The sequence below is a fragment of the Phodopus roborovskii genome, unplaced genomic scaffold (genome assembly GCF_943737965.1).
Source record: "Phodopus roborovskii unplaced genomic scaffold, PHOROB, whole genome shotgun sequence".
NCBI lineage: Eukaryota > Metazoa > Chordata > Mammalia > Rodentia > Cricetidae > Phodopus > Phodopus roborovskii.
The window spans coordinates 9,282,790-9,309,761 of NW_026125397.1; the positions used below are offsets into that span (position 1 = coordinate 9,282,790).

Below are 26,972 nucleotides of genomic sequence, written 5' to 3' on the forward strand. Positions count from 1 at the left end.
ACATCAATAAACAGTGATGGCATTAAACTAAGCTACAAAGAGTAAGTGGCACTGACAGATATTCATGCATTATTTCAGCTAACTTTAGTGCAGAACTTACCCACTTCTCTCTCTCCTTCTGTCTTTTTAACCTTAGAGGCCTTTTTCTTATACATTGTGGCTTTCAATTTTGGTTGTATGGGCTTTTGATATGTGTGAGTGTCTGTGTCTCTGTGTTCCTACGTGTTTCTTGTGCTTTTTCTTTGGCTCTACTTGCTTTATACCATTCTAGTTTCTTTATTTTTATTTTACTTAATTTTATCTTGTTATTATTTTCGAAGATGCTTGTTTGTTTTCTAATGACAAAGAACAAGAAACAATGTGGCTCTTGGTGGGTGAGAAGGTGGAGATGATCTGCTGGGGGGATGAGGAAGCAGAACCCATTATCAGAATCTGTTGCATGGGGGGGTCTATTTTCAATTTAAAGAGAAATTCTGAAGAAAATTTGAATAGGAAGAATAGATCTCAATATAACAAAGGCTATAAGACAAAAAAGAAAAAGAATGTTTGCTTGATTGTAAAACATGTTATTTCTTATCACCTATACATAAAATGTATCTAGGATAATTTACAAAGCTAATAAGGATGAGATATCTGCTTTTAAAAGTTCACCTCTCATACCAACTAACCTTTTCTGTTATTACCCCATGGCACAAATAAGAAAAAAGAAAAAGAAGAGAAAAGGAAGGAAAAATATTTTCTCTCCTATGAAGAATCTAAATTTTAAAATGTGAAAACAGAAAGAAACTCTTTGAGGAGAGGAAGGACCAAGGGGAAGAGAGAGAGGAGATGATGACTTGAATGAAGATAAACAGTGTACATTATATACAAGTATAAAAAGGTCATAATGAAAGCCTTTATTTTGAGCCAGGTGGTGTTGATGCACATCTTTAATCCTAGCATTTTCAAGGCACAGGGTAGTTGGAACTCAGAGTTCCAGGCCCGTCTGTTCTACAAAGAGAGTTCCAAGACAGTCAGGGATACAAAGAAATCCTGTCTTAAAAAACCAACCAAACAAACAAACAAAACAATTATTTTGTACAACATATATATATACATATATATGTATGAATGTGTATATATATATATATATATATTGTTTAAAAAACAAAAAAACCCTCCAGTTTAGTATTAAAACTGTGTGTTTCAAGACAATTATCTGTCCTTGTGAAAATCAATACAAACAAACTGTAGTGAAATATTTTCTACATCTAACCAAAGCAGAAGTCAATCAAGGATATATACTTCATAGGCTAGAATAATACTAACCTTTATTAAAAAAAAAAAAACAAAACTCTGTGATGTATTTTTTTCTAAATTCACTATATTTGTTACAGGATTCTGTAAAAATGCTTTGTCAATACTTAAGTATCTAAAACTGACAGACACCTAAAACCAGGGATCAATTTTAACTGAAAAAAAAAAAAAAGCAGAGTGTAAAACCTATCCCTGATGTCTACATAGCTTTGTCTGTTTCAAATCACTTCTCACACTGAGTTACAAACAAAGATTAGTTAATTATAGAAGTTGTGGGTTTCCTGTTATCTCCAATGCTGACTTGTATAACCCTGACAGATTTTTTTCAACACCTCTACAGTGAAATAGTTTTGCCATGTGTAGTCTCTTAGGATTTACTAAGGGAATATTTTAGGGCATTATGTTTTTGTAAGCAAAATTATTTTTATGTGTGCTGAAAATATCATTGGTGATCATAATACTCAAAGGAAAAAAGCAAAAAGAAGTAACAAGCATTGACTCCTTGTCAATCACTTTCACATTTATTCTCTAACCCAATTGTGTTACTAATAAGATAAACTCCATCTATTCAAATTTTGATGTTAGTTAAGTAGTAACTCTACTATCAATTTCATTCTTGCCTTCTTTCAAGTCCATGCTTCTCTTGTTCAGAGTTATTTCTGAAACAGGAATATATGTAAAACTGGAAAGTATCAAGAGATATGCAGTACTAATTATCATAATTATCATAGGCTACCCTGCACAGTTGTATTTGAATTCACACATTTCTGCCTCAAGTGCAAAATGAAATTCTTTCACAAAGACTTTAACAGTTCATCTTGGCTGAATTTGATTGGCCACATTGTTGAGGAAAAACATATTGTTGAGCGAGGCACTATGTCACTGAGGACCTACTAGATGCTGATTTCTGCCCAGGATTTCATAGATGCCTCCTGACAAATAATTGAGACAAGGTCTCCTCATCACGTCAATTACACTACTTCATGGTTTCCTTCATACAGTAAGCCTTACTTAAGCGTTGCAAAACGCACATTAGGTAATGAGCCTGGAAGTTGTGGCCACTATGAAGTCTTTGGGAAAGAAACAAATAAATGTAGCATATAAAAATACATACTCTATGAACAGTATGTTTTTAAAATATATTTTTAAAAATGTTTATGACCTAAGAGACCATAAAGCAATAGAGAGTACACTAAATATACTAATGAAGGACTCTGTGATCTAAGCCTGAACAGGCTTAGATAGATATTGACACTCAAGATGTGTACATATGCACATGTGCTTGAAATGTAAGCAACTTAAAAATCACATCCACTAAGTTCACCTGCAAGGGGAAGTCTGAATATTTGATGAAGTTTTCAGGATGTTGCCTCTTTCTCTCTGGCAGAAACTTTAGCCTAAGAATCCTCTGAATCTTTAGAACATTCATTCTTTCACTCACCAGCATTTACAAGTTGAGTGATTTTTTGATTGTTAAATAAATTTCATAATAAATATTATTTCTTCTAACCTGCAGAAGTAGCTCCAGAAAACCCTATATATAATCAATGAATAATTTTATAGTACAGTAACCCAGGTCCTAGAACAGTGGTTATCAACCTTCCTAATACTGCAACCCCTAATATAGTTCCTCATGCTGTGTCACTCCCCAAACATAAAATTATTGCTGTTGTTACTTCATAACTATCATTTTGCTACTGTTATGAATCTTAATGTAAATAACTGATAGGCAGATAGTCTTAGGTGACTCCTGTGAAAGAGTTGTTAGACCCCCTCCTAAGGGAATAATCACCCACAAGTTGAGAACCACTGTCTTAAAGATTTAAAGATTAAAATTTAATAAATCATTAGAGTGAAACATTGTTTTAGTTAGTTACATATGTTTATATATTCATATGGTTTTATGAGCATATTAGTTTAAATGAAGATGGCCTCTGAAGATTACAGTATCCTGGCTCTCTGTTTTCAAATTAAAATAACTCAGAGAGATAATTTTTCAAGGTGTTTTATAAAACACAAACATTTCAATCTACAAAGGAGATGATTACTTAGGATTTGTAAAATCAGAAAAACAAAAATGAACATCTAAATCTGAAACTACCCTGGGATTGTTCTTTGTCCTTGGCAGACTGCAGGGCATCTATCCCTGTCCCTCTATAAGCTAAGGATAATTATAGTAACTCACTAAGCACCCCCCATTATGTAAGTAAATTTGCTAATGCACACAATCTACTAAATACTATTATACCAAATTAAACCATCTGGCACCCAAGAGCAGTTGAAGGAAGAGCCTTGGGCAGACAGGCAGCTCAGGGTCAGGTGAGAGGGCCATACATAGAGGAACATTACAGCATTGCACAAGGTGCCTTGCCCAAGTGTCAGGAGCCACAGAGCTCTGACACTGTCATGATTCAGAATTTGCATAGATTAGCTGGCTATTCCAACTAGATTAAGCTCCTCATAGTGTTATGAGGAAGAACTCACAAACAGAATAGACATCATGATCTTTTACTAAATGGCACGTCTCCAGATAAAAATTTAAAACTAGCAAAAAACACAAAAAAAAAAAACAAAAAACAAAAGCCTCTCTAAATTATACTTAGTAGTAGAACCCTTGCTAACATGTGCAAGGCCCTAGTTGTCAGAGCCTTGGATTCAAGATAATTCGAAGAGGTAGGAGCATCAGGAGTTCGAGGCCAGTGTTGGTTAAAAACACACTGGAATACATAAAGCCTTATCTCAAAAAGTAAAAACAATAAGAAAGATGACTTAAGGGAAAAAATTAATCTGTGTTACGTACCTTTAACAAGACTTTAGCTTTCATTTGCCATGTAAATTCAGATTGTCTCAAAACTGTCTTAGATAGTAATTATCGATACCTTTTTATAAAAAAGATAAGTGGAATTTTCTGCAGATGCTCTCTTAAAAATGTAATGCTAAAATCTCTTTCAACTACCATATTTTATTCTCAAGCAGGATACTAAAGTGGAATGAAAGAGAGAAGGCTGAAGGGAAAAGCCAAGCAATTTTTTTGTATAACTTTTGTCTTAAATGACAGAATTAAATCATGCCCAAATCTCATTACTTTGGAACAAAGGTCACTGTACGATTTACAGTGATCCTTAAAGTATTTATAAAAATCGAAACAGAACAGAGAATAAACTTCTGTTCCTAAAATAGGCAATGTTTCAAAGTTCATTTAATAAAAGGGGTCATCGGACCAATATATTTTTGTCACTTTAACAATGATGTCTAAAGTTTATCTTTGATATTGAAGTGGATAATAACACAGACAACTCCAAAGAACAGATGAAATCTTTGTGGGACTGAAAATAACTTACTTTTGTTTTAAAGTGCATTCAAATGAAATTTACCCTTAGAAGTCTACAGTGTATTTCTGAGTGCACTGGCAGAATCTAAAGAGACCTGTAGCTGTCCCTTGAAAAAGCATGTACTGAGGCAGGCACTGGAACGCTTTGAATTGTGGAACAGTATTGATGATGACAAAAGGAAGAAAGTGTCAGATCAGGTATCTGGGTTTTCCAGAGAGGCATTTTGAGGCAGAATGTTGTACAACATGGAATCACTTACCATCTTCCATGCATAGAATATCTGGGACAAGAGATAAGCAGAAAATAATCTTATTTTTGGACACTGGGTCTAGTCCCAGTGAGCTGTATCTACATGAAAAAAGATGCAGGTATTATTTCTGTCATTTATTATCTCTGATCAAAACCTGTACCAGAGGTTCAGTGGTTGAGGCTGTGTTCTAGCTCATGGTCACTTCTCTCAGCCCTCTCAGTGGGCCCAGTAAATCCCAGCTTAGGGCTTCCTCTTCAGCCTGATATCTGCAGGGACATTCTACTCTATATGCAAGTGAACCTACTCCACAAGGTCAACCTTTCCCAACTCATTTACTCTAAAAGTCAATTTCCCTGCTCTTGTAGAAACCTGTCTCTCTTCTGAATGCTTATCCAGGTGTTTACCATAGACTATAGTCTGTGTTCTGTATGACTGTGTCACTACATTATATGTTCACCATATTCCTGAAACCCCATGTTTATCCTAACTAAATATAATGTCCCCAGGGATGGAGATTTCTGTGTCAGTCTTATGTCTGTCCGATTTACATACACTAACCTTGACATTCATTAATCATGCATTAATCAGTTTTTGTTTTCCTCTTTTGTCTTGTATTTTATTTATTTATTTATTTACCAAACCTAAACTTCCACCTAAGCTATCTGCTTCCTACTCAATTTAAAAACATAAGCATACTCAAATCTTTTGGATTAGAAGGAGAGTAAATTATGTGAGCGGTAGCAAGCCTTTCAGACCCTAAACTGCTAAATTAAGACCTGCAAACGTGGTAGGTGACCTGGGGTCACAACTTATTGTTGTTGTTGCTGCTGCTGCTGCTGCTATGGTTGCTGTCATTGTTAGTCCTCTCTCCTTGGAAATCTTTCTAACTCTGATCAACAGCAGAGTAACATCCCTATTGTAGAACCATGCTGATATGAATTAATCATAATTAAATCCTTTGTATTCTATAATTTAAACAGCCAGTCACAACACTGATTTTTCAGAAAATGCTCCGGGTTAAGATTGTTCCTGTTCCCTGACTTTACTAGATCCTCTACTTCCCTTGTGGACAGATGCTTGACCCTCTAAACCTAACATGTGTTATGAAGAAAAGTGTGTGGTATGTTACAAAGTTTACCTATTAGTAGTTTACCTACTGGTAGTTTACCTATTAGTAATTAGTAGACATAATTACCTATTATGTCTATTTGGGCTAAAAGAAGTAGTGCCTTCGATCTTGGAGGTTTAACATGTTCATTGTCTGAATATTTAGTATTCACCAGATGTGTGAATGGATGAGTAGCAGCAATGCTCTATTTTAGATGAATAAAGGTGAGGTCTATGAGTTGGGAAATGTACCATCAAGCACATTTATTTTATTTACAGCTGTTGTACTATAGTAGAAATTATTTGGAAAAATTTGGAGTGTGTGTATGTGAGGGTTTGTATTTTATCTACATGTATGGCACATGTGTATGTGTGCTCATGTGGGAGTCAGAGATCAATACCAGTGTCTTCCTTCATTTGTCTCCATCTTACTTCTGAGAGAAGGTCCCCCAGTAAATGTGGAGTTTATCAATCCAGCTACACTGGCTGGAGAGAGAACCCCCAGGACCCTCATTTCTCCAGGTCCTTGAACTGGGGTTATAATGACCATTAGTCTTGGCTTTTACATTGACACTAATGACCCCAGTTCAGATCGTCATGCTGGACAGCAAACATTTTGCTCACAGAGCCATCTCCACAATATCCCATTCAGAAATCTCCACCTAATGCCTCCCATAAAATATAATATATATAACATCACTTTTTTTCCTGCAGCCATCATTCATGACTAGAACCCTTGGGTTACCTAATTGAGCTTCACAATGACCATAGTTAAAGGTGTCAGCTGACCCATATTTCAGGAAGTGATTTGAGGGGGAAATGGGAAAATTATGCCTAATTTTTGCTTCTTAGTGACCAACATCCTTTATATAGATGCAGTTCAGTACTTTGCATGATACCCATGGATGAAAAGACCTCAAAGCTCCATGCTGAAACAGCCATACACTGATATGTGAAATTTAAAGTATTTATATCAACCTTATTAACTCTACCATAAAATTAGATTAATTTTGAATATGTTCTCATTCCCACTTTTGTATTTTGAAGAATTTTTACTAAAGTGAACAGTAAACAAGCTATCAAGTCATAAAAGTAGCAAAACAGAGGTTAAAAATAATAACTTTAGGTTTGTGACCATAATAAACCCCATGACAATGGCTTAGGTCATTTATAAACTGTTCTCACATTTTATAACAAATGATGTTTTAAAATCATGCAATTTTCAGTGACATGGAAATTTTTTATGAAATATTGAAGTATTTTTGGCCAGAAATGAGCAAGGTTTGTCCCAAACATGTTTTTATTTTAAATTCCAGAGGGCATCTAAATACACATTTAAATGCATTCAACATTTTGTTGACATTTTTAAGAATCCAGAGACTGAAAGACAAGTATTCATTCCAAACACAATAAATTATAATTCCAGAATCTTGGAACTGAAACAGGTCTAAAAGCATCACATGCTGTAACTTCTCTCTGTGTAGTATCTTCTCCTAAGGGGCAACTGGCCAGCTGTACATCTCATCATCAGGTGGACATTTCAGTTACTTCCAAACGGTTCAGAATGAGTGGTAAGCAGGATTCCTATTTTTATTGGAGTAGAGCCCTCATATTTCTCATATTCTTCCATGGATCCAATTCAGAAAAACCCCTCAACCCTTTTCATGTAACAACCCCTTGAGGGCTGAAGATGCCTTTTATATTCTCTTTCCTTCCTTCCTTCTCCTTCAATGAAAATTCTTCTCTTGGACTATGCCTCCTGTGAACATCTTTTCAAAGCCGCAACTGCTGTCCCCTGCCTGTGGAGTTATCAGTCAGGCACTCAACGGTTAACCTTGTCTGCTTCTGTGCCTGGATGAAAGTTGACTTTTCCCCACCCTTCCAGACTGTGTGTTCACACTCAAACTGCTGTGATTTGCACTGGCATTTCCATCCTTACGCCTGCACATTTATAAGGGGCATGGTACATCTCCAGGAGAGAATGAATCATTTAACAGCTGGATATGAATAATAAACTAATTCCCTGCAGGCTCCACGGCCCAGGTGGAGAGGCCTCTGAAATCTCTGGACCTATTATTCACCACCAACCAAACCGAGACAAACAGATTAACTTTAGACTAACTGAAGTTCTGACAACTTAAATTGTATGTTTTCCCCTACAGAGAGACATAAGAAAACTGTCACACTACCAGATTGGTTGCACTCACTATACAATATTTGTGGCAAACTATTTTTTCCTCAATTGCAGATTGCATACTGTTATGCTTCCACTCTCTATATTAGTCATGTGAACATCAGAGATCATTTTATTTACTGCTTTACTGAAAGGTAGACTCTCTCTGACTGACTCTGTTTTTTTATATTAACAGGATAGTGAAAACTGTTCTTTATACAATCAAACTTACTGAATCACTGATATTCGCACGACAATTGATTATTCTATCAAAAGTGTGCAACATTCTCAGGGAAAAGGAGTTGGAAATAAATAAAATCTGGTTAAGTTTCTGATTCCATTACAGCAGTGGTTCCCAGCCTTCCTAATGAGGTGACCCTTTAATATAGTTCCTCATGTTGTGGTCACCCCAACCGTGAAATTATTTCTATTGCTACCCTATAACTGTAATTTCGCTACAGTTATGAAGCGTAATGTAATATCTGGTATGCAGGATATCTGATATGTGACCCCTGGGAAAGGGTCTTTTGACTTCCCAAAGGTGTCATAATCCACAGGTTGAGAACCACTGTGTGACAAAATCTAAATACACTGCCTGGTCACATCCTTAATAAGCTGGCACTGGTCTAAAAAGGAAAAGAGAGATTCTTCACAGCTAATTCCAGGACATGGAGGTCATTGCTAGTACATATAATCAAACCCAGAAAAGTTGATGATGGCCAAGAAAACATTTTTGTCAAACCATATTTAGTGATCCTTTTATCATAATATGAAGTATCAAAAAGAAAACAGCCTTCTAAAAGGAAAGGAAAGAGACCCTGACCCCAGGGAAAGGAAATGTGTGTATAAAAGATACTAAATACACTTTTAGTTTCTGAAAATAATATTCTCATCAGTTATATGAAATTCTGTGGCCACTGTTCCAAGTCTTAGGTTTTAAATTAGTCCTGTGGGAATAATGATAACTGAAGATGAAAATAAATTTTGTAATACAAGGTTTTGTGACTTCTGTATAAGTACATTAAATTATAAAGCAACCACACTAATTTAAGCCATCATAAAATGAATTTGAAATATGCTTTTATTGTTAATAAATTTAAATCACTTACCCTGGAGCCAATCTCCAAATATATTGCAATAACTACAAAAAATGGCTGTAACAACAATATTAACAGAGCCAGGAGGATGGATCCTTGGGTAATGGTGCTTGCCTATGCCTGATGACATACTTTTTATACCCAGAACTCAGATGCTGAAAGTTCTGACTTTCCAAACTGACCTCTGACCAGGACACACATGCTACCGCCATGTGTGCACCCCACACAAAAAAAGTAAATAAATAGATGTAGGAAGAGAGCATGGGAGAGAATACAAGATGTGTGTGCAGAGAACATCCTCAGGGATGAAGCTCTGCCTGATTCCAAGTGGAGGAGAGTACACAGGCCCAGCCCATCTCTCCCACAGCCGAAGAGCACTGAAGTACCACCTGTTGCTAATCTCAGTTGAAGAAAGGAAAGGTTAAATGTAGCACTTTTTAATCCAACTGCCAATCACACTTCTCCCAGAGCACAGTCTCAAGTAATTCCTTGTACCACACTGACCTCATTTCACCCCTGTGAGAATAGAAGGAAAGTTATCTAGAGAAACTGGAAGTCATTTTTATTCTAGGAACTATATATAACCAGAGACTACAGTGATGAGCTTGGGGTGTCTGTTCTATCTTCTCAAACAGTAGTGTGGAAAGTACTAGGCTATAACAAGAACAAACATGAGGACTATTAGACATGGCTTGATTCCAAATAATTAATAAACAGAAAAATTGTGTTTCAAAACTCTATTACAGTCTCCTCCAGCTTTCCAAAGCTCTTTCCTCTAGATTTTGCACTTTTGAGGGTAAATACTTTAAAACAAAGCTCTCATATTTCTGCAAAACCTTTTTTTACTTGGATTCAGATTTTTTTAGCTTTGGGGAATGCCTCTCGGTCCCAGAACAATGTGTTACAAATTATGTTTCTCTATGTTGTGCGTGCGCATCTTGTAAAACTTCTGATAACCCTGCAAAGACTCCCGAGCTTTTCAGAAAGATATACACAGAAAAGATGTGCAAATAAGAGTAATTTAGTTGTACTGGAGATAGTTGTTGCACAAAGCCCCGGAAATGTGTATCTGATCCCCTGGAGTCTTAAACTACACAGAAGTGTAGTCTATATTTTAAGCAAGAAGAGATTTCACAAATGTGAGGATGGATGTGTTATCCATATACTAAACTACTTCATATAAATACTTGGAAACACGATCCTAAAGTTAAAAAAAATTACTTAACTTAAAAGTTCTAAGATAAACTATGGCTGGGGAAGCCTTCCTCTATAGGAGTGGAATGTAAATTTTTTTAAACGTTTTATCTCAGTTGGAAAAAGCCTGGGAACTTTAGAAAAGTTTTCCAAAGACCACTTTCCAGGACTTAGAGCACGAAAAAGCAGAAAGCTCTTGGTGTCCCTTCTGTTGAAGTAATTCTCCTGCACCTCTCACTCAGGGATCTGACCCTGAATTTGCAGGAATCCGGGTCCCTTGTGCTTGAAAGAGGACGCCAAAGGTAAAGCAAGAAAGTGATCCCCAGCGAGCCGACTCTGGCTGAATGAAGCCAGTTAGGGGCAACAGCCTCAGGAAAAGGGCGCCCTGGACAGTACCTCTCTGCTGATGCGCTGGGGACTGTCGCCGATGCTGTGGTCGCTGTGCCTGGGAGCCTCCAAGCGTCCAGGAGAGCAGAAGCAGGAGGACCCCAGCGGCCGCTGGCATCGTGGCCTGAGCAGATCCCCTCCTCAGGAGCCCACGGAGTTGCTGCCTCTGGTCCGCCTAAGCTGGTGTGAGCAGCTGCTGGGGAAAGAGGAGGAGACAGTCCTCCCCAGCTCTGCCCCGCCACCGCCCAAGGGTGGGGGAGAAAGGACAGTCCCCACCCCTTTCCAGGCCTGAGCCTTTAAAGGGTCCTTGGTTCCCGATGCTTCCGATGCTTCCTCTGTGGGGGAACTATGCCTCAGCGGGACTTATTCAAACTTCTTTAGCATGAAGAAAGTAGTTGACTCTGGGGTCTGCTTAATACCTCCAGCTGGAAAACATTATCTCCCAGAAGAAATCCGTACAGTTAGAAACTTTCGCTCCTCACAAAGTCCTGGCAAAACTGTGTAGCTGCCCTGGGTCCAGGTGATGCTGGACTGTCCCCTGACCAGGGTGCTAAGGTATTCAGGAACTGAGGTTGCCTATGGGGACGCTTCTTCTGGGAGGTGACTGTCCAGGCAGTAGCAGGGCGTGGCAGGTTAAAGCTGCCTCTGCTCTATTGAAATGTTTCTCATCACCCCACTGACTGGAAGCTGCCCCTGTACTCAGAGGACATTATTTAAAGGGGATGAAGCGTCTGCGAGGATTTTCAGTCATGGCGGCTTCTTACCTTCAACCCAACAGAACAACATTTTGTTCTTCTGTCACCGGGTACAGATGACCACTCCATACCAGGGTCAAGGCCAACGGCTCTCAGTAAGACATCAAATAGCAATTAAATAGGTTTTAGGAAGCACAGGATATCCTTTGCATCAGTGTGCCATGGAATCAGGATGCCCTCTTCTTGGTCTTCTAAATAGGCACCCCCGTGTCCGTGTGTGTCCGTGTGTGTCCGTGTATGTCTGTGTGTGTCCATGTGTGTCCGTGTGGATGTGTGGGTGTGTGTGTGACACACACACATTTGAAACAGGATCGCATTATGGTATCGAAGTCAGGGATGCACTTGCCTCTGCCTGTCAAGTGCTGAGATTAAAGGCATTGGCAAATCCTGTAGGTATTTATAAGAAAAGAATTGTTTTAAATGTGAAATATGATTTCAGTTTGTTTGAAAATAAAAATTTTCATTTCCTAATTTTATAGGATGCAGCAATTAAGCCAACTGAGACAATATTTTGTGGGCTTCCATTGCATCAAAATTTGTATAACATTTTGAGACTCCTATTATTATTGCAACTGCATACATGATACTGGAGTCTCTGTTAGTATATTCTGTTTTGTCTATTAAAGAAGTTTATGTATGTATTTCCATATTACAGTACATGTAGTTACTCAGATGGCCTGTCTCCCTTTTTAGTTAATATATATATATATATATATATATATATATATATATATATATATATCCATTTTTAAGATGCCAATTAGAAATTACAGTATTCTCAATGAATTTCCTTTCAGTAGAATAGGAAATAACTTTCCTAAGGGACTGATGAGAACCCAGAGCCAAGATCCTTCCTACATCAGGAACCCTCCTAGGGGCATGTCTTAGCTTCTAGTTGTAGGTCTCTGGTTTCTTTCAAGTACATTGTGGTGCTGTCTGTTGAAAAAGAAAAGGTTTAGGTAAGGTCTCTCTATCCCTCTCTCTCTCTTCCTTTCTCTCTCTCTCCCTCTCTCCCTCTCTCTCCCTCCCCTCTCTTTCCCTCTCTCTCCCTTCTCTCCTTCCCCCTCCCCTCTCTCTTTCCCTCTCTCTTCCTCTGCCTCTTCCTCCTTCTCCCTCCCCATCCTCAGAGGCAGTATTTGATATGAATATACAGTTTCCTCAGCTTAATTCTGTGGCTTTTTCCCTCCCCCTAAAAGTTCATTTCATGGGATAGATGCATATATATTTATCTCTGTCACAGCTTCCAACTATAGCTTTAGAACAAACTCCAAAGTTAGCTAATGTAAATTCCATACTAGTTTTATAAAACAAAGCACATAACTATCCCAGGGCTTTTGCATTTTTGTGTAATTGCCAAGATAAAAATGTCTTTATCGGTAAAGCCGAATATTTTTACTTTATTGTTTTAGAAGTGTTTTAGATTCAAATAGAAATTAAGCAAAACTTAAAAGGAGTGTGCATGTGTGTGTGTCCTCTATTTTCAACTTCCTCCTCAAGGTGCACATGTTACAACTGAGCTCCCTGTGCTGTCACAGTCATCAATCATCCTGCACAACACACACATACTAAGTTGCTACTTCATATGATTGTGGGTTTGGACAATAATCTGTGCTGGGTCACCCTAAAATTACTCCCTACTTTACCAATTTGTCTTTCTTCTCATATTTCCAGCCCCAAACTCTGCCAATGACTGAATTTTTTAAAACCCCATTATTACTTCCAAGCTTAGACAAGTATTAACAGTTGTTATAAATATCGATCCACAGATATTCACATGCACATAACTTTTCTGATCTCTGGGGCCCGGGATCACAATTACCAGTTTGGATCACAAGGGTCTGTTTGACTCTATAAAGTCCACAGTACTAACTCACTGGATTCAACTGTTATCAAAGACATAATAGGGAAATTGACTGCAGTTAGGTTGAGGGCACAACATAATTTGGAGAAAAACTAATACTGTGAGCACATAGACACAAAACTATATAAGAAGAATTTAAGTGGGCAATGGTTTCATTGTCTCCAAACTCATAAGATAATATATGTTTAATCTATATACTCATTTACATACCAATACTATTACAATTAACATGTGACTTTAAAAGTATTTTGTCCCTGTACTTCTGGGACATACCACCCTATTGTAATTTTCTTGTAAGCTTTTTCTGATGAGTGATTGATAATATTGGCTTTATTTAGTTATCTGGAACATAGTCCTTTCTGAAACATTCCTATAGGATTATTACAATTTTTCCCCTAAATGATTGAGAAAACTCACCAGTGAAGTCATATGAGCCCATAATTTTCCTGCATATAAGATCTAAATCCATTGTTTTAATTATTTATGAAGTAATTCCATTTTTATACAAAGTTTGGTGATTTGTAACTATTAAGGCCTTCATCTACTTTATCTCAATTTCAATTGGCAAGAACTTATAACAGCTAATTATCTTTCAAAATAATTTTATTTCTTCTTAGAGAACATCATACAATGTATTTTTCTCATAATCTTTTCTTCCCTTAATTCCTTCCAGATCCTTCCCCACTCCCCTATCTACCCAACTTCACATTCTTTCTCTCTTAAATATGTTATCCTTTTAATGTCTGTGAAGTCTGCTATGGTGGTCTCTTTTCCTTAATATTTGAAACTATTTTTTTGTTTTTTTCAGTTAGCTGGTTGGGGGAAAAGGGGAACAGTTAGATAAAATAGTTTAGTGAGATTCTTCTAAATATCACTGATGCTTTCTAGAATCACCTTTGGGTTTTACTGGGATTTGTTATTATTATTGTCATCGTTGTTGTTGTGTTACATTTCCAGGTTAGCTAGTTTTCACTTCATTTAAAAACTTTTCTCTCCTCTTCTTACCTTGGGATTACTTTACACTTCTAACTTCTAAACAGACACATGCCAACATAAGGTAGTCTGAGTATTGTTATGACTTGGCCAACTAAAGAGACAGCTCAAGGGGTGAGAAACATATAAGGCTATGTATGGCCTAATCACACCATGTGCTCTACCAGGTTAGGAGAATTAATAAAGATCATATGCAATGGACTGAGAAATAGACTCTTCCTTTTCAAAGGAAGGGTATTTAAAGGTATACATATAACAGATTCTTCTGTCATAAAATACATCCCAAACACAGCTTCCCATCCCTCCACTCCTCCTTGCTCCCCCAACCTTCCTACTTCAGCTCCATACCCCCTCTGTTTCCTCTTCAGAAAAAGCAGGCATGCAAGAAAGAACAGCCAAATAGAACAAAACAGGGTACAATCAGGCAAGGTGAAAAGCCTTCATATTGAGGCTCGACAAAACACCCCAATAGGAGGAAGAAAGGCCCAAGAGCAGGCAAAAGAGTCAGAGAGACACACTTGCTCCCACCCTAGGAGTCCCACAAAAACACGAAGCTAACAGCCATAACACATACACAAAGGAACTGTTGCAGATGATCTGTGCAGCCCCCAGTGCTTTCTGTTTCAGTCTCCATGAGCCCAGATGAGTTCTGCTTAGTTGATTCAGTAGACCATGTCCTCCTGGTATCCTCTGTCCTCTCTGAGGCCTACAGTCTTGTCTCCCTCTCTTCTACGGACTACCAAGATCACCAAAGGGAGGGGCCCAATGGAGACCTCCAATTTAGACTGCATAATATCTGACTGTGTGTCTCTACACCTACTCTATCTGCTGGCGCTGGAAGAAGTCTCTCTGATGACAACTGCACAAAGCACCTATGAGTATAGAAGACTATTATTAGGAATCATTTCATTGTTTTGTTTGTTTGTCTGTTTGGGTTGGTCAGTCGGTCGGTTGGTTGGTTGGTCGATTTTTTGCAAGTCATGTTTGAGTCTACTCTAGTTCCCTGAGCTATCCAGTCTCTCATTTCTGGTCTTCAAGGCAGTGTAGGGCATGAGTTTTCTTTTGTAGAATGGCCCTCAAGTTAATCCAAACATTGGTTGGCCACTCCCACAAGTTCTGCACTGCCATTGTCCCAGCCCATCTTGCAGGCAGGACAAATTGTACATGGAGGTTTTGTGTCTGGGATGGCATCCACACTTCTCTTTCCAAAGCTTGAGGAGTACCTTCTATTGCCATCGAGACTAGAATGTAGGGGTGAAAGCTTCAACCCCACACCAGCCTCACCTTTCTACATTCAATTCAATGAGGTATATGGGTGTTGTCCTTGGCAATGGGGCCCACTGTCAGAGAGTGTGCTAAAGAAAATGATACCAGCTTTGCATTTAAATGGGAATGGTCTGTAATATGGGAAGTACCCATGGTTAGATCTCTACACTTGATAAACAGTCTATCTGTGCCACCAGGGTTTGTTATAAAACAAGCAAGGGAAGCAGAAGCAAATGAACCTAATAGTGAGGGAAGCACATGATGCTTTTATTCAGCCATTCATTTCTTCTCATTACCAAATGCCTGCTATGAGCTAGAAGCTAGCAGAGTAGCTATCAGACACACTGGATATACTCCAGCTATTGCAGAACTTATATCCAAGTGGGAAAACGGACTGTAAGTTAGTAAAAAGAGTTACAAAGAAAAGGAGGTGGTTTAGCAGTTACTGTAAAATGATGCTTCTTAAACAGTGTCAGGAAACACTCTCTGAGTAGGTGACATTTAAGCTCAGATCTGACAGAGGGCAGGATTCCAGTGAATGCAGAGTCAGTAGAGAGGAGAGAATAGCATGGAGATCTTTGGGAGAGGGAATTCACAAGTCTTGTGAATCAACCGGACATGAGGATTTTAGGATCCTTCTAAAGTTTCTGCCTGGAGCAACTGGCTGTCTGACAGTGTGAATGCCTGAGATAGGAAACACGGGCTGACCGCCAGGTGTAAGCTCAGTATGCTGAGGTAATTGACACTATAAGTGTCCGGATGGTTATTTTTAGTTCTGATAAAAAGTACCCCGAAGTCATTTCACGAATAGAGCACATAGTCAAGGGAATAGATTTTTCTACAGAGTAGAAGAATTGGTGCAGAGGAAATAATAGAAAGGTTAATGCACCTAAAAGCAAAATAATTTAATGGATGCTCATTTGCATCATGAATTAATATGAAAGAGGAAAAAATACCAACTGTAAGGGTATAAACAACTGGCTGAGCAGCTGCAAAATTCAAAGTCAGATTTTCACATACATAATTCCAAATAATCTTGTGATCAAATGTAAAAATAAATTGTTTAGGACAGGTATAGGTGAATTAAGGAATATGCATAAAAATTTACTGTAGGAACTGTGAGGTAGGGCTGGGGAGTGGATAGTTAGATTAAGATATTGTTAAAACTTACCATTTGAAGAAAATCTTGTCTTAATTGTGGTACCACAGAAAACTATGCCTAGAGAAAGCACACATGTAATAACATTTTACTAGGATATAAAATCACAAATGAGCTGGAATTTTGAAAGATATGGTATGGGATAGAAGAAGAGGAAAGCATTACTGAAAATGGTAGAGATTCCTGCAAGTTGATTGCTTGACCATTCAAGAAGTTTTCAGAAAAAAAATGACACAAACTTTTCTGCATCCACATAGAATGAGAAGAAATACCAAATCAACTGACTCTTGTTTCCCTTCATTCAAAGATCATCATTTAGAAAAGAGGTCCTGCTCTCAAATATGCACACATCTGGATGCTTAATAAAATACAGAGTTAAACCTACATGCTGAAACTCAGAGGTAATGCAGGGTTCCCAAAACAAAGGTTGAGACAGCGATTATACTCATGCTTTAAAGAACTAGGAAAGGAGTGGGCCTGTCAGTCAAAGGTCACCCAATCACCATACCAAGGCTGTGGATACAGCTCAGTAAAACAGTGCTTGTCTAGCATGCATGAAGCCCTAAGCTCACTCCCTGGCATCACCAATATACAAAGAAAGTGAAGCAAGGTACAGCCTTAACTTCAACCTTCCTCTAGCCTTAGGGGAACGGAGCAAGCTGTCATTAGATTATAAAGGTCTGGATATAAAAAGTATAAATATAAAAGCTATAGGTGTAACGAGTACGGGTTTTTCCGCCTGCCGCCGCTGGTCTTGTCCCGCCGCCACGCCGCCAGCCACAAATAATACACAGAGACTCTGTATTTGATACAATACTGTTGGCCCGGTTACTTGTTTCTTATCGGCTAGCTCTGCCTTAAGTATTAACCCATTTCTGCTGATCTATGTATTTCTCTTACCAGGGAGCTGGCGGCATACTGCTTTCTTCAGACTCTCCATCTTGACTCCTCCTTCCTACTTCCTATTTCCTCCTTGTCTCCTAGTCCCTCCTATCTTCCTTTCCTATTGGCCAACAGTGCTTTATTATTAACCAGTATGAGAAACATACAGAATGACATCTCCCATCATCTCCTCTTTTCTGTCTAAATAAAAAGAAGGGTTTTAACCTTAACATAGCAAAATATATCACATAACAGTTATCCAATAAGAATCACAGTTAACAATATTTAGTCCATTAACATTTAGCAAGATTTGAAGAAAATATTCCATCATCTATTTTATCTTTGTGAGTTAAAGTCCTATATGTAATTTATCTTTAATCCTAACTAAGGAAAACTATAATCATTACTATCTGTCTTTAACTCTTTCAAAGACCACAGAAGGATAGTATATAAACTCTAGAAATGACAGAAACAACTCACTGCCTGGTCACCCGAAGTTCTTTTGTAATCTTCCATCTTCAGCCCATAGGCCATAGTGTGTCTAGCTGACTCTTCAGCAACGCAGGAAACTTTAAACTGTCTTTTTGTAATGGCAGTTTGACAGTCACTTTTCTTTGTGTCCTGCATACTGTCTCGCAGACTCTTCCATGAAGCAGGAACCCTGTAGCAATGTCCATCTTGAATCAGCAGTCACTTTTCGTTGGGTCCTGCATGTCCAGTTTATACAGCATAAAGTCAAACAGTCCAGACAAGAGCAGTATCTTGTCCAAATGGCAGGTCTTGCCATATTGGAAGTAAACTCCATAATGAGTTTCTTTAATGTCCATCTTTATCTTTTTTTTTTTGACGCAGGTGGTGTTGTCAGGAACAATTATGTCTCATTGTTAAGAAAAACCCTAAACCACTTTAAATGCCATATTCTGTAGGTCTTTGAAAGGTTTGAAGAATGCCTATCTATCTTAAATACATTTTTGTGTATCTTGAAAAACCTAACTAACTTAATTTTAAACTTTGACTATCATAGGTAATTATCTATAATCTGTACTACATTATACATTACATTTTTAAATGAGCTACATAAACACAATACATAAACAAGAAGAGAAATATACATATAATAACATTGACCTTAAATTGTATCAATAAGTGAAAATCCATTCCAAAATGAAGTATTCATATCTATACCATAATTCCCCTTCTGACACCAGATATTGCAGTAAATAAGGATCAGGATAAACAAATAGGCCGAATAGATGTTTATTCAGGGAGAAATAACTTACAACCTAGACAGATGAACACCAGGAAATTCAACCCGATCCTCTCCTGTCCGAGTTACGCCAGAAAGAGAGAGCGCCTTCCTGGCCCCCTCCGACCTCCTTCCTCCGGTCACCTCCGCCCATGGCTCCACCCCCCGATGGGCGTGGTCAGTGCTACAGAAGGACCACCTCACTACATATAGGTACAAACATAAGAGGTACAGGTATAAAGAAGGCATTGCATGGATTTGATGTGATAGGAATTTTAAGACTAAAAGATGGATAAAAAGGGGGGATGAAGGGGATTCAGCCATAAGAGACAGAAGGTGAAGAGACAGATGGCATTAGTCACTCCAAGGACAGACACCTTTTGAACTCTGAGGGGAAGTGTCACACTAATTTCTCTCCTACATTTTTTTTTAAAGTGTGTCTATGTATCTGGCTGCTTGTTGAAATAGCCTGCATTGAATACAGACATGGATGAGGGGTTAGCAAGCTACTGAAGAAATGTGTTGAGCAGTTCTAGAAATATTCTGTGGAATCTTTGGGATCTTGCATGTATAATATCACATCACGTGCAGCTCTGGATAATTGGATTACATTTCTTATTTGTTTCCATTTAATTTCCTCCGCTTGCTATGCTGCTCTAGTTAGGGTGCCCAGCATTATCTTGAAAAGGGATGGGGAGAGTGGACAGCCCTGTCTCATTCCTGATCTTCACAGGATTGCTAGAGATATAAATAGAGTGTTCTCAAAAGAAGAAATAAATGACTAAGAAATACATTTTTTAAAAGTATTCAATGTCCTTAGCTATCAGGGAAGTAGGAATTAAAACCACTTTGAGATTTCATCTTATCCCAAACAGAATAGCTAAAATTAAGTAAACAACTAGGCCTGGTGTTGGTGGCACACGCCTTTAATCCCAGCACTTGGGAGACAGAGGCAGGCAGATTTCGGTGAGTTTGAGACCATCCTGGTCTACAAGAGCTAGTTCCAGGACAGGCTCCAAAGCAATACAGAGAAACCCTGCCTCAAAAAACCAAAAAGAAAGAAAGAAGGTAAGGGAGGGAGGGAGGGAGGAAGGAGGGAGGGGGGAGGGAGGGAGGGAGGAAGTAAAGAAGGGAGGAAGGGAGGAAGGAAGGAAGGAAACAACTAACAACAAATGTTGGCAAGGGTATGGGGAAAATTGGAACATTCATAATCTATTTGTGGGATTGGAAACTTGTTTCACCACTGTGGAAATCAGTGTAAAATAATCCTCAAAAATGTATTGCCCCAGCTTTACCATGTATTGGCATCTGCCCAAAGGACCTGAGGCCCTCCTTCAGAAATACTTGTTCAGCCATGTTCATTGCTGCTATCTTCACAATCACTAGGAAATGGAGGCAGCCTGGAGACTGTCACCTACTGAATGAATAATGGAGAAGTGGTACATGTCCCTAAGGTAAATGGATGGAACTAAAAAAAATATTATACAGGGTGAAGTAACCTAGATCCAGGAAGACAACCACTACAAGTTCTCTCTCATTTGTGGATTCCAGACCTAAAACTATAGGTTTGATGTATAACCTGGACTAGCCATAAAAGCCAAGAATGTAGAAAGGAACTACTGAGAGAGAGAGAGAGGAGAAGGATCCCTAGGGGTAGCAGGATATGAGTGTTATGAGTACAAAAGGAGAAAATGGAGGGAATCAACTGGGGGAAAGAGAGAAAGGATGATGCATCAGGGAGAAAGAAGGAGTAACACTAAAGATGTTTTGAAAAGCCCTAGAGGAACCTATTATTTTATAATATCATTTCAAATACATGTGAGATTCATGTGTGTGTGTGTGTGAGTGTGTGTGTGTGTGTGTGTGTGTGTGTGTGTGTATGTGCATGTAAAATTTCTAATATCCAGAACGTGAAGGCAAGAGCTTATTGCTGAAGACACTGCACACTTTGGTCACAGGACTTAAAGAAACCATGTTGGTCCTGACCTGGAAGCCTCCTCCTAGGGAGCTAGCTCTCAGAGTGTCAGAAGTTCCTGGCCAAGCTGCCAAGGGAGAAACGCGAGTCATAGTCCTACACAGCTCTGAAGCCAGAGAACCGCAACAGCAATGAGACTGGCAAGATGCCCCACAGTACAGTCATAGCATTTGTATCTTGCAGGCAACCACTAGCTGTCCAACTGAACCTAAAGCCAGCTCCATTAGTGAGAAGTGAGAACTCATGCCTGGCATTGTAAGCCGAGACAAGAACTCACAGCTCGAGGGACCATAGGCCTTAGAGAAAACCTACTACTACCATACTACTAAAGTAATATAGTTTCTAATTGCCACCTAAATATTAATAATTATACCCAGAGATAACTACAGCTCTCACATATCATCAAAATAGCTTCTTTTGTGGCAGAGAGAGACTAGTAGAAAGATAGAGAGCCTATCAAAATACAGAGAATAAGTGACTGTGTCGTGTCCAACCCCAAACGGGAAATCCACAATACAACTTCTACGCCTGAGACTCAGGGGAACATTGCAGTACCAGTATTGTTCAGAGCCTGGGGATCAGGACAATGACTGTGTGATAGTTTTGTTCTGGATTGAGCTTGGTGTTGCTTTCCTGAAGTCTCAATAGCAATGTGTACTTCCACACCACTTGCATAAAATATGTTAACTGACATGCCAACATAGATGAGGGGAAATTTCACAAGACTACACCCCTAGATAAAGAATCACAGTTAGTTAATGACTGCTGGAGGAGGGAAGATCAGTTACTTTAGGTTTTGTTTAGGGATAAAACCCTAATTTTAGGGGTCAGTCCTAAGCATATTCAAATTAGAGCAATACTAGTTAGACTCAGCAGAATGAGAGAGTGCGTGATGTGTATTTATTTATGCATGCATATGTATATGTGTAAAAAAGAAAGGAAGAAAGAATGAAAGACATACATCAGTACAACCTGCTGAGTTAGTCTCAAACTTAAGTGAAAAGTCTGTTCCTGACATGTTGAAATAGATGAGTGTCTGATTATCAGAAATTATCTCTAATACTATAATAAGTACTAACAGCAAGTCAACTGCCTTATGTGTTGTGATCTCAATGTGAAGTGTGCTCTATAGCTCATGTGTAGGGCTATTGGTCCCCAGGTGCTCCAGCACTTAGAGAAGGAGGCCAAACCTTGAGGAGGTTGACCCTTGCTGAAGGAAATGAGTCACTGCTGATGAGCCTTAAGATTTTTGGGACTTTTAAAATATTGATTCATTTTATGTCTACTAGTGTTTTATGACACTGTATGCATGTATGTGGCGTGTGCATACCCAGTGCCTGTGGAGGGCAGAAAAGGGCATCAGGTATCCTGGAACTGGAGTTATGAATGTCTGTGAACCATGTGTGAACCACCGTGTGGGTGCTGAGATCCAAACTCGAGTCCTTTCCAAGAGCAGCAAGTGCTTTTAACCACTGAGTCAGCTTTCCACCTCCTCTTGAGATCTGATGACCTGGCTCTATTTCCTCTTAGCTCTCTGCTTTGTGACAATACATTATATAATCAGCTAGGTCAAACTCCTGCCACCGTGCCTTCCCTGTCACAATTGACTGCATCCCTCAGACAGGAATCCAAACTAGATGCTTGGCTGCTTAAGTGACTTCTTGTCAGAGGTGGGATAGAATAAGAGCAGTAATTAACACAGTGAGAAAGCAAAAACCACAAAAAAACTAAAGAATGCATGACATCCATGAATGTGATCTTGGAAGATACAAAAAGCACAGCTCACACTTGAACCAGTCAGCTATTAATAAATGGATTAATAAATGGAGAAATGTGGTAACACATGCAAACACTTTAATGAAACGTTAGGGTTCACTTTGGGCAAACAGCTTTTGTACTTCAGCAGAAATGGCCAGTTTGAGAACTGTATTTCAAAAACTAAATGTAAAATAAACAATTTCGTGTCCTATCTTCTACATGATTTTTGATAGAAATATTTACAGTAAGGCAAGCTCAATTCATTGTTTTCGTATGACGAAAATAAGACCCATTAAAGGAATGTCTCTCTTAACATTTGTTTTTATTGATTTTTTATATTTTTCATCATGATGTCCAAGATAATAAAACTCACAATTTAAAAATTAATTTAATCTTTCTTTCAGGACATAAAAATGAAAGAAAGATTTCAGCACTTTCCATTTGGAAATGTTTTATAAGAACTATACAAATCCCTCCCCAATAATTCAAAGTTTATTTTTTATTTTCAGTGTATATATTGATTTTGTAAATTTTAGGCTTTCAAAAAGGGTGGAAAAATTGGCTAAAAATAATTAGATTTATTGTTTAAATTTCCCAAACTAAATATAAAGGAATTCAAATAATTAAAATTAAATGATGTTTTGTGTATTTGTCACACCTATGCCTCTGATTCTAGTTAAGTCTCAAGTTATTCATAGATGTCTCTACTATGTACATATCCTAACCCTGCATATAGGAATCTCCTAACAGGCACTGGAAAGAGAAGCCATAAGTAGCAAGGCCACCCTCTGCTACATATTGATTTCTAAGGCTAACAGGCCACTGGTCTACACTGAGACCCTGTCTTAAAAACAAAGGAAGAAAGAAAGGAAGGGATGCAGGGAGGGAGTAAGGGAGAGAGGGAGTGAGGGAGGGAGGGAGGGAGGGAGAAGAAGGAGAAAACAAAACATGCCTTTAGAAATAGAGATATAAACTATGTCTCTTGAAAGAGGATCAAACATTAAACATATCAAATATACTCAAATTAATCAATACTTATTAAATGTCCAGATTTTGGAATCTGAAAAAAGTGTGTCTTGTAGAAAACTTATTCTGACACCTGTGAAAATGCTGAGGTTTGCACGGGTGTCCTCTCTTACTGGGACCTCTGTGATCAAGGAGAGACTTGGCTCCTGATACAAGAACAAGCGAGGGTGCACAGACAAGTCATCTGGGGTAAAGTAGGCATTGTGGATAGACACCTCAAGGGAAAGGGAAGTCATCATGAATGATGTGACAATATTTGGGCAAAGGATACCCAGAGGGATCAGACACCAAGGGCAAGAAAATCAGCAAACTGGCATTTGTGGGATTCTTGCTAAAACTGGATTCTACAAGGCTAGACAGAAAAGCCCAGAGCCAAGCATCAATGAAAAAGATCACAAGAATGTGACCAAAGTGGAGTCAAGGAGCAACATGCCATGAATGTTCATCAAAAGATGTCAAATCAGAGGCAGGGGAGATGGGCCAGCTGTTAAGAGCAAGTGCTGCTCTTATAGAGAACCTAAATTTGGTTCTCATGACCTATGTGAAACCTGTCATAATTCTGTGTCATAATCCCACACCATCATCTGGTCTCCACAGGCATACAAAACAATTAAAAATACTATTCATCAAAAATAAAAACAAAACCATGAAATCTATAAGTGAGTGGATAGAATTAGGAAAAATATCATCTGAGTTAATCCAGATCCAAAATGATAAATCTGGTATATATTCACCTAAAAGTGGGTATTACTTGTTAAGCCCTCAATAAGCTGGCTACACTCTATATAGAGGCTAAGTAGAGAGTAGAGAACTGGGAGGTAGGATCTCCCAAGGAAGGGAAAGTAGAATACACAGTCTTGGAGAGACAGGGGCAAACTGGAATAGTATTAAATGAGGAAGGCAAGGACAAAGAGGAGTAAGCAAGGAATGTGGGGAGGGACAACAAACACTAATGGTCAATTGGGGGATCATATGGAAATCTACTACTGTAAAAGCTTCTTAAAATACATACATCTATGAAGGAAATTTAAATAGAATCATCAAACATCAGAGGATACAAAGCACCAACTAGACAGCTTTGCTACCAGGGGAAACTTTTAGAGCCAGAAATAGCCATGTTGGCCAAAGGATCCTCATGGAAACACAAACAACTCATGCTCTTGTCAAAACTATTAATTTACCTCCATAAGTCATAGTAAAGTCCTATTGCTGAAGACAACAGCTGCATAACTCATTGAACCAGAAAAAGTTAAACGTGCCTACCTAGAGCTTTCACCTACTGACTAGTGTTCATGGTACTGAAGGGTACTCTGCATGATACCAGAGCAGAAAGATAAACACCAACCCAATGACAAAACCTGTAATATACCATGGTGCCCTGCCTATAAGATACACTGATGCAATAGCAGCAAAATCATTGTGGGAATAAACAACCACTATCTGGTTGGAATTAACGCCCATCCCGTGAGATGGAACCTAGGTTGGTATCCAAAATCTAGGTAGGCTCTGGGTCTAGGGGAAAACCAAATGCATTGTTCTGCTGAATGAAGGCATTCTGCTATACTCATAGATCAGTGTCTCTCTATTAGCCATCATCAGAAAAGTTTCCTCTTGCAGTAGGTTGGAACTAATAAAGAAACCTACAACTAGACAATGTGCAAAGAGTGGGAGACTTTGAAACACTCAGTCCTAAATGGCATGTCTAGCATGTCTCCATCCCCCAAGATGCAGGGAGCTATTCAGAAGAGGAAGCAGAAAGTTTACAAGAGCCAGAAGGGATGGAAACACAAAGGAAACATTGTCTCCCAAACACAACAAGGCTGCTGGCACATATGAAACCACAGAGGTTGTAGCAGATGCAATGGGCCTGCACAGGTCCAAGATAGATGATTTTAGCACCAAGAAAAAGACGTAGCAGTGATCTGCCATCTTTATCCAAGAAGCTATCTCCAATTGACAACTACTTGAAAAAAGAAAAATCAGTTTCTTCCAGTGGAGTCTCCCTGGTATATAAAGTATACCTAAGGGTAGGCCCCATGCCCAGCAGTAGATGGCCAACACAAAATGAACTCAATGGTGCGCTGTAGAATTTTTTGTCTCATATTCCTTTTTTAAGCATTTTCTGTCACTGGTCTTTTGCTTGTATATTATGATTTCCTTTTCTGTGGTTTTATGGGTTTTCTTATGTGTGTGTGTTTCTTGTGCTACCCTACTGTTTTATTATTTATTTATTTTTATTCTAGTTTGTTTGCTTTTTTTTTACACTGCTTGCTTTCTAAAGGAAGAGAAAGAAGATTTGGAGTAGGATGGATGGGGAGGTATAAAGGATCTGGGAGGAGATGCAGCATTAATTAATTTTTAAAAAAGATAAAACTGAAAATAACTAAAACAATTTGATGTTTATGGTTATAGAGCAAGAAAAGCCATGCTCACTCCAGCAATTTGATAAAAGGAAAACTAAACAGTAAATACTTAAATTTAGAAATATTTGTCAATTACTGGGTATGGAAGGTCAATGTAGTTTTGATTATTTACTGAGCAAAATAAATCATCAAGATAATTGGATTAACTTACATAAAAATAGACTAGTTCTAACAGCTATTCAGTAAAACTTCAAAAGCATATTAAAATATAAGGGAATAGGGAAAGGAGAAATGCTGCAATTAAAATATAATCTCCAAAAAGAACAAAACAATACAAGTGAATATATTAATAACTGAACAGCAGACAAAACAAAAAGCTCATAACAACTAGAGAAAAAAACTAGTGAAATTAGTCACATAAATATGTGAAATTTGTTTTGGAAATAACATATAAAGTTAAATTACAAAAAAAGATTGTTGGAAATGTTTTTGAATAATTGATGAACACATCATTTACAGTTATTTTTTAAGTGTCTATAAACTACTAAGAAAACAATTCAATATAAAAATAAGCAAAGATTAACATGTGATTCACAAGGTCAAAGATATATTTTTTTTCTCCTGCTGACTCAGAAATATTAATGATGATAGTAATGAAGTGTCTATTTTCATTATAATGAATAAAATAAATTGATTAAATATTTAAAAGTCAAGTACCCACAATACTAAAAGAAAAAAAATATAGAATGATATTCTCAAAACCTGAGGTTAAAATTGTACATCATTTGGAAGAACATTTGTGAAGAATCTACAATGTGCAAATTTCATTCATTCATGCAGTATTTAAAACAT

At 38.1% G+C, this 26,972-nt stretch overlaps 1 protein-coding gene across 1 annotated transcript in view; it reads right to left on the bottom strand.

The window, feature by feature from the left end:
• The window catches only part of Lama2 (laminin subunit alpha 2), a 564,428-nt gene extending 553,422 nt beyond the window's left edge, over positions 1–11,006 (bottom strand). Inside the window, 1 exon segment of the mRNA XM_051175465.1 lies at positions 10,846–11,006. Within this exon segment, the coding sequence (XP_051031422.1) occupies positions 10,846–10,954 (109 nt within the window). The 5' untranslated portion in view covers positions 10,955–11,006.
• Positions 11,007–26,972: the final 15,966 nt, after the last annotated feature.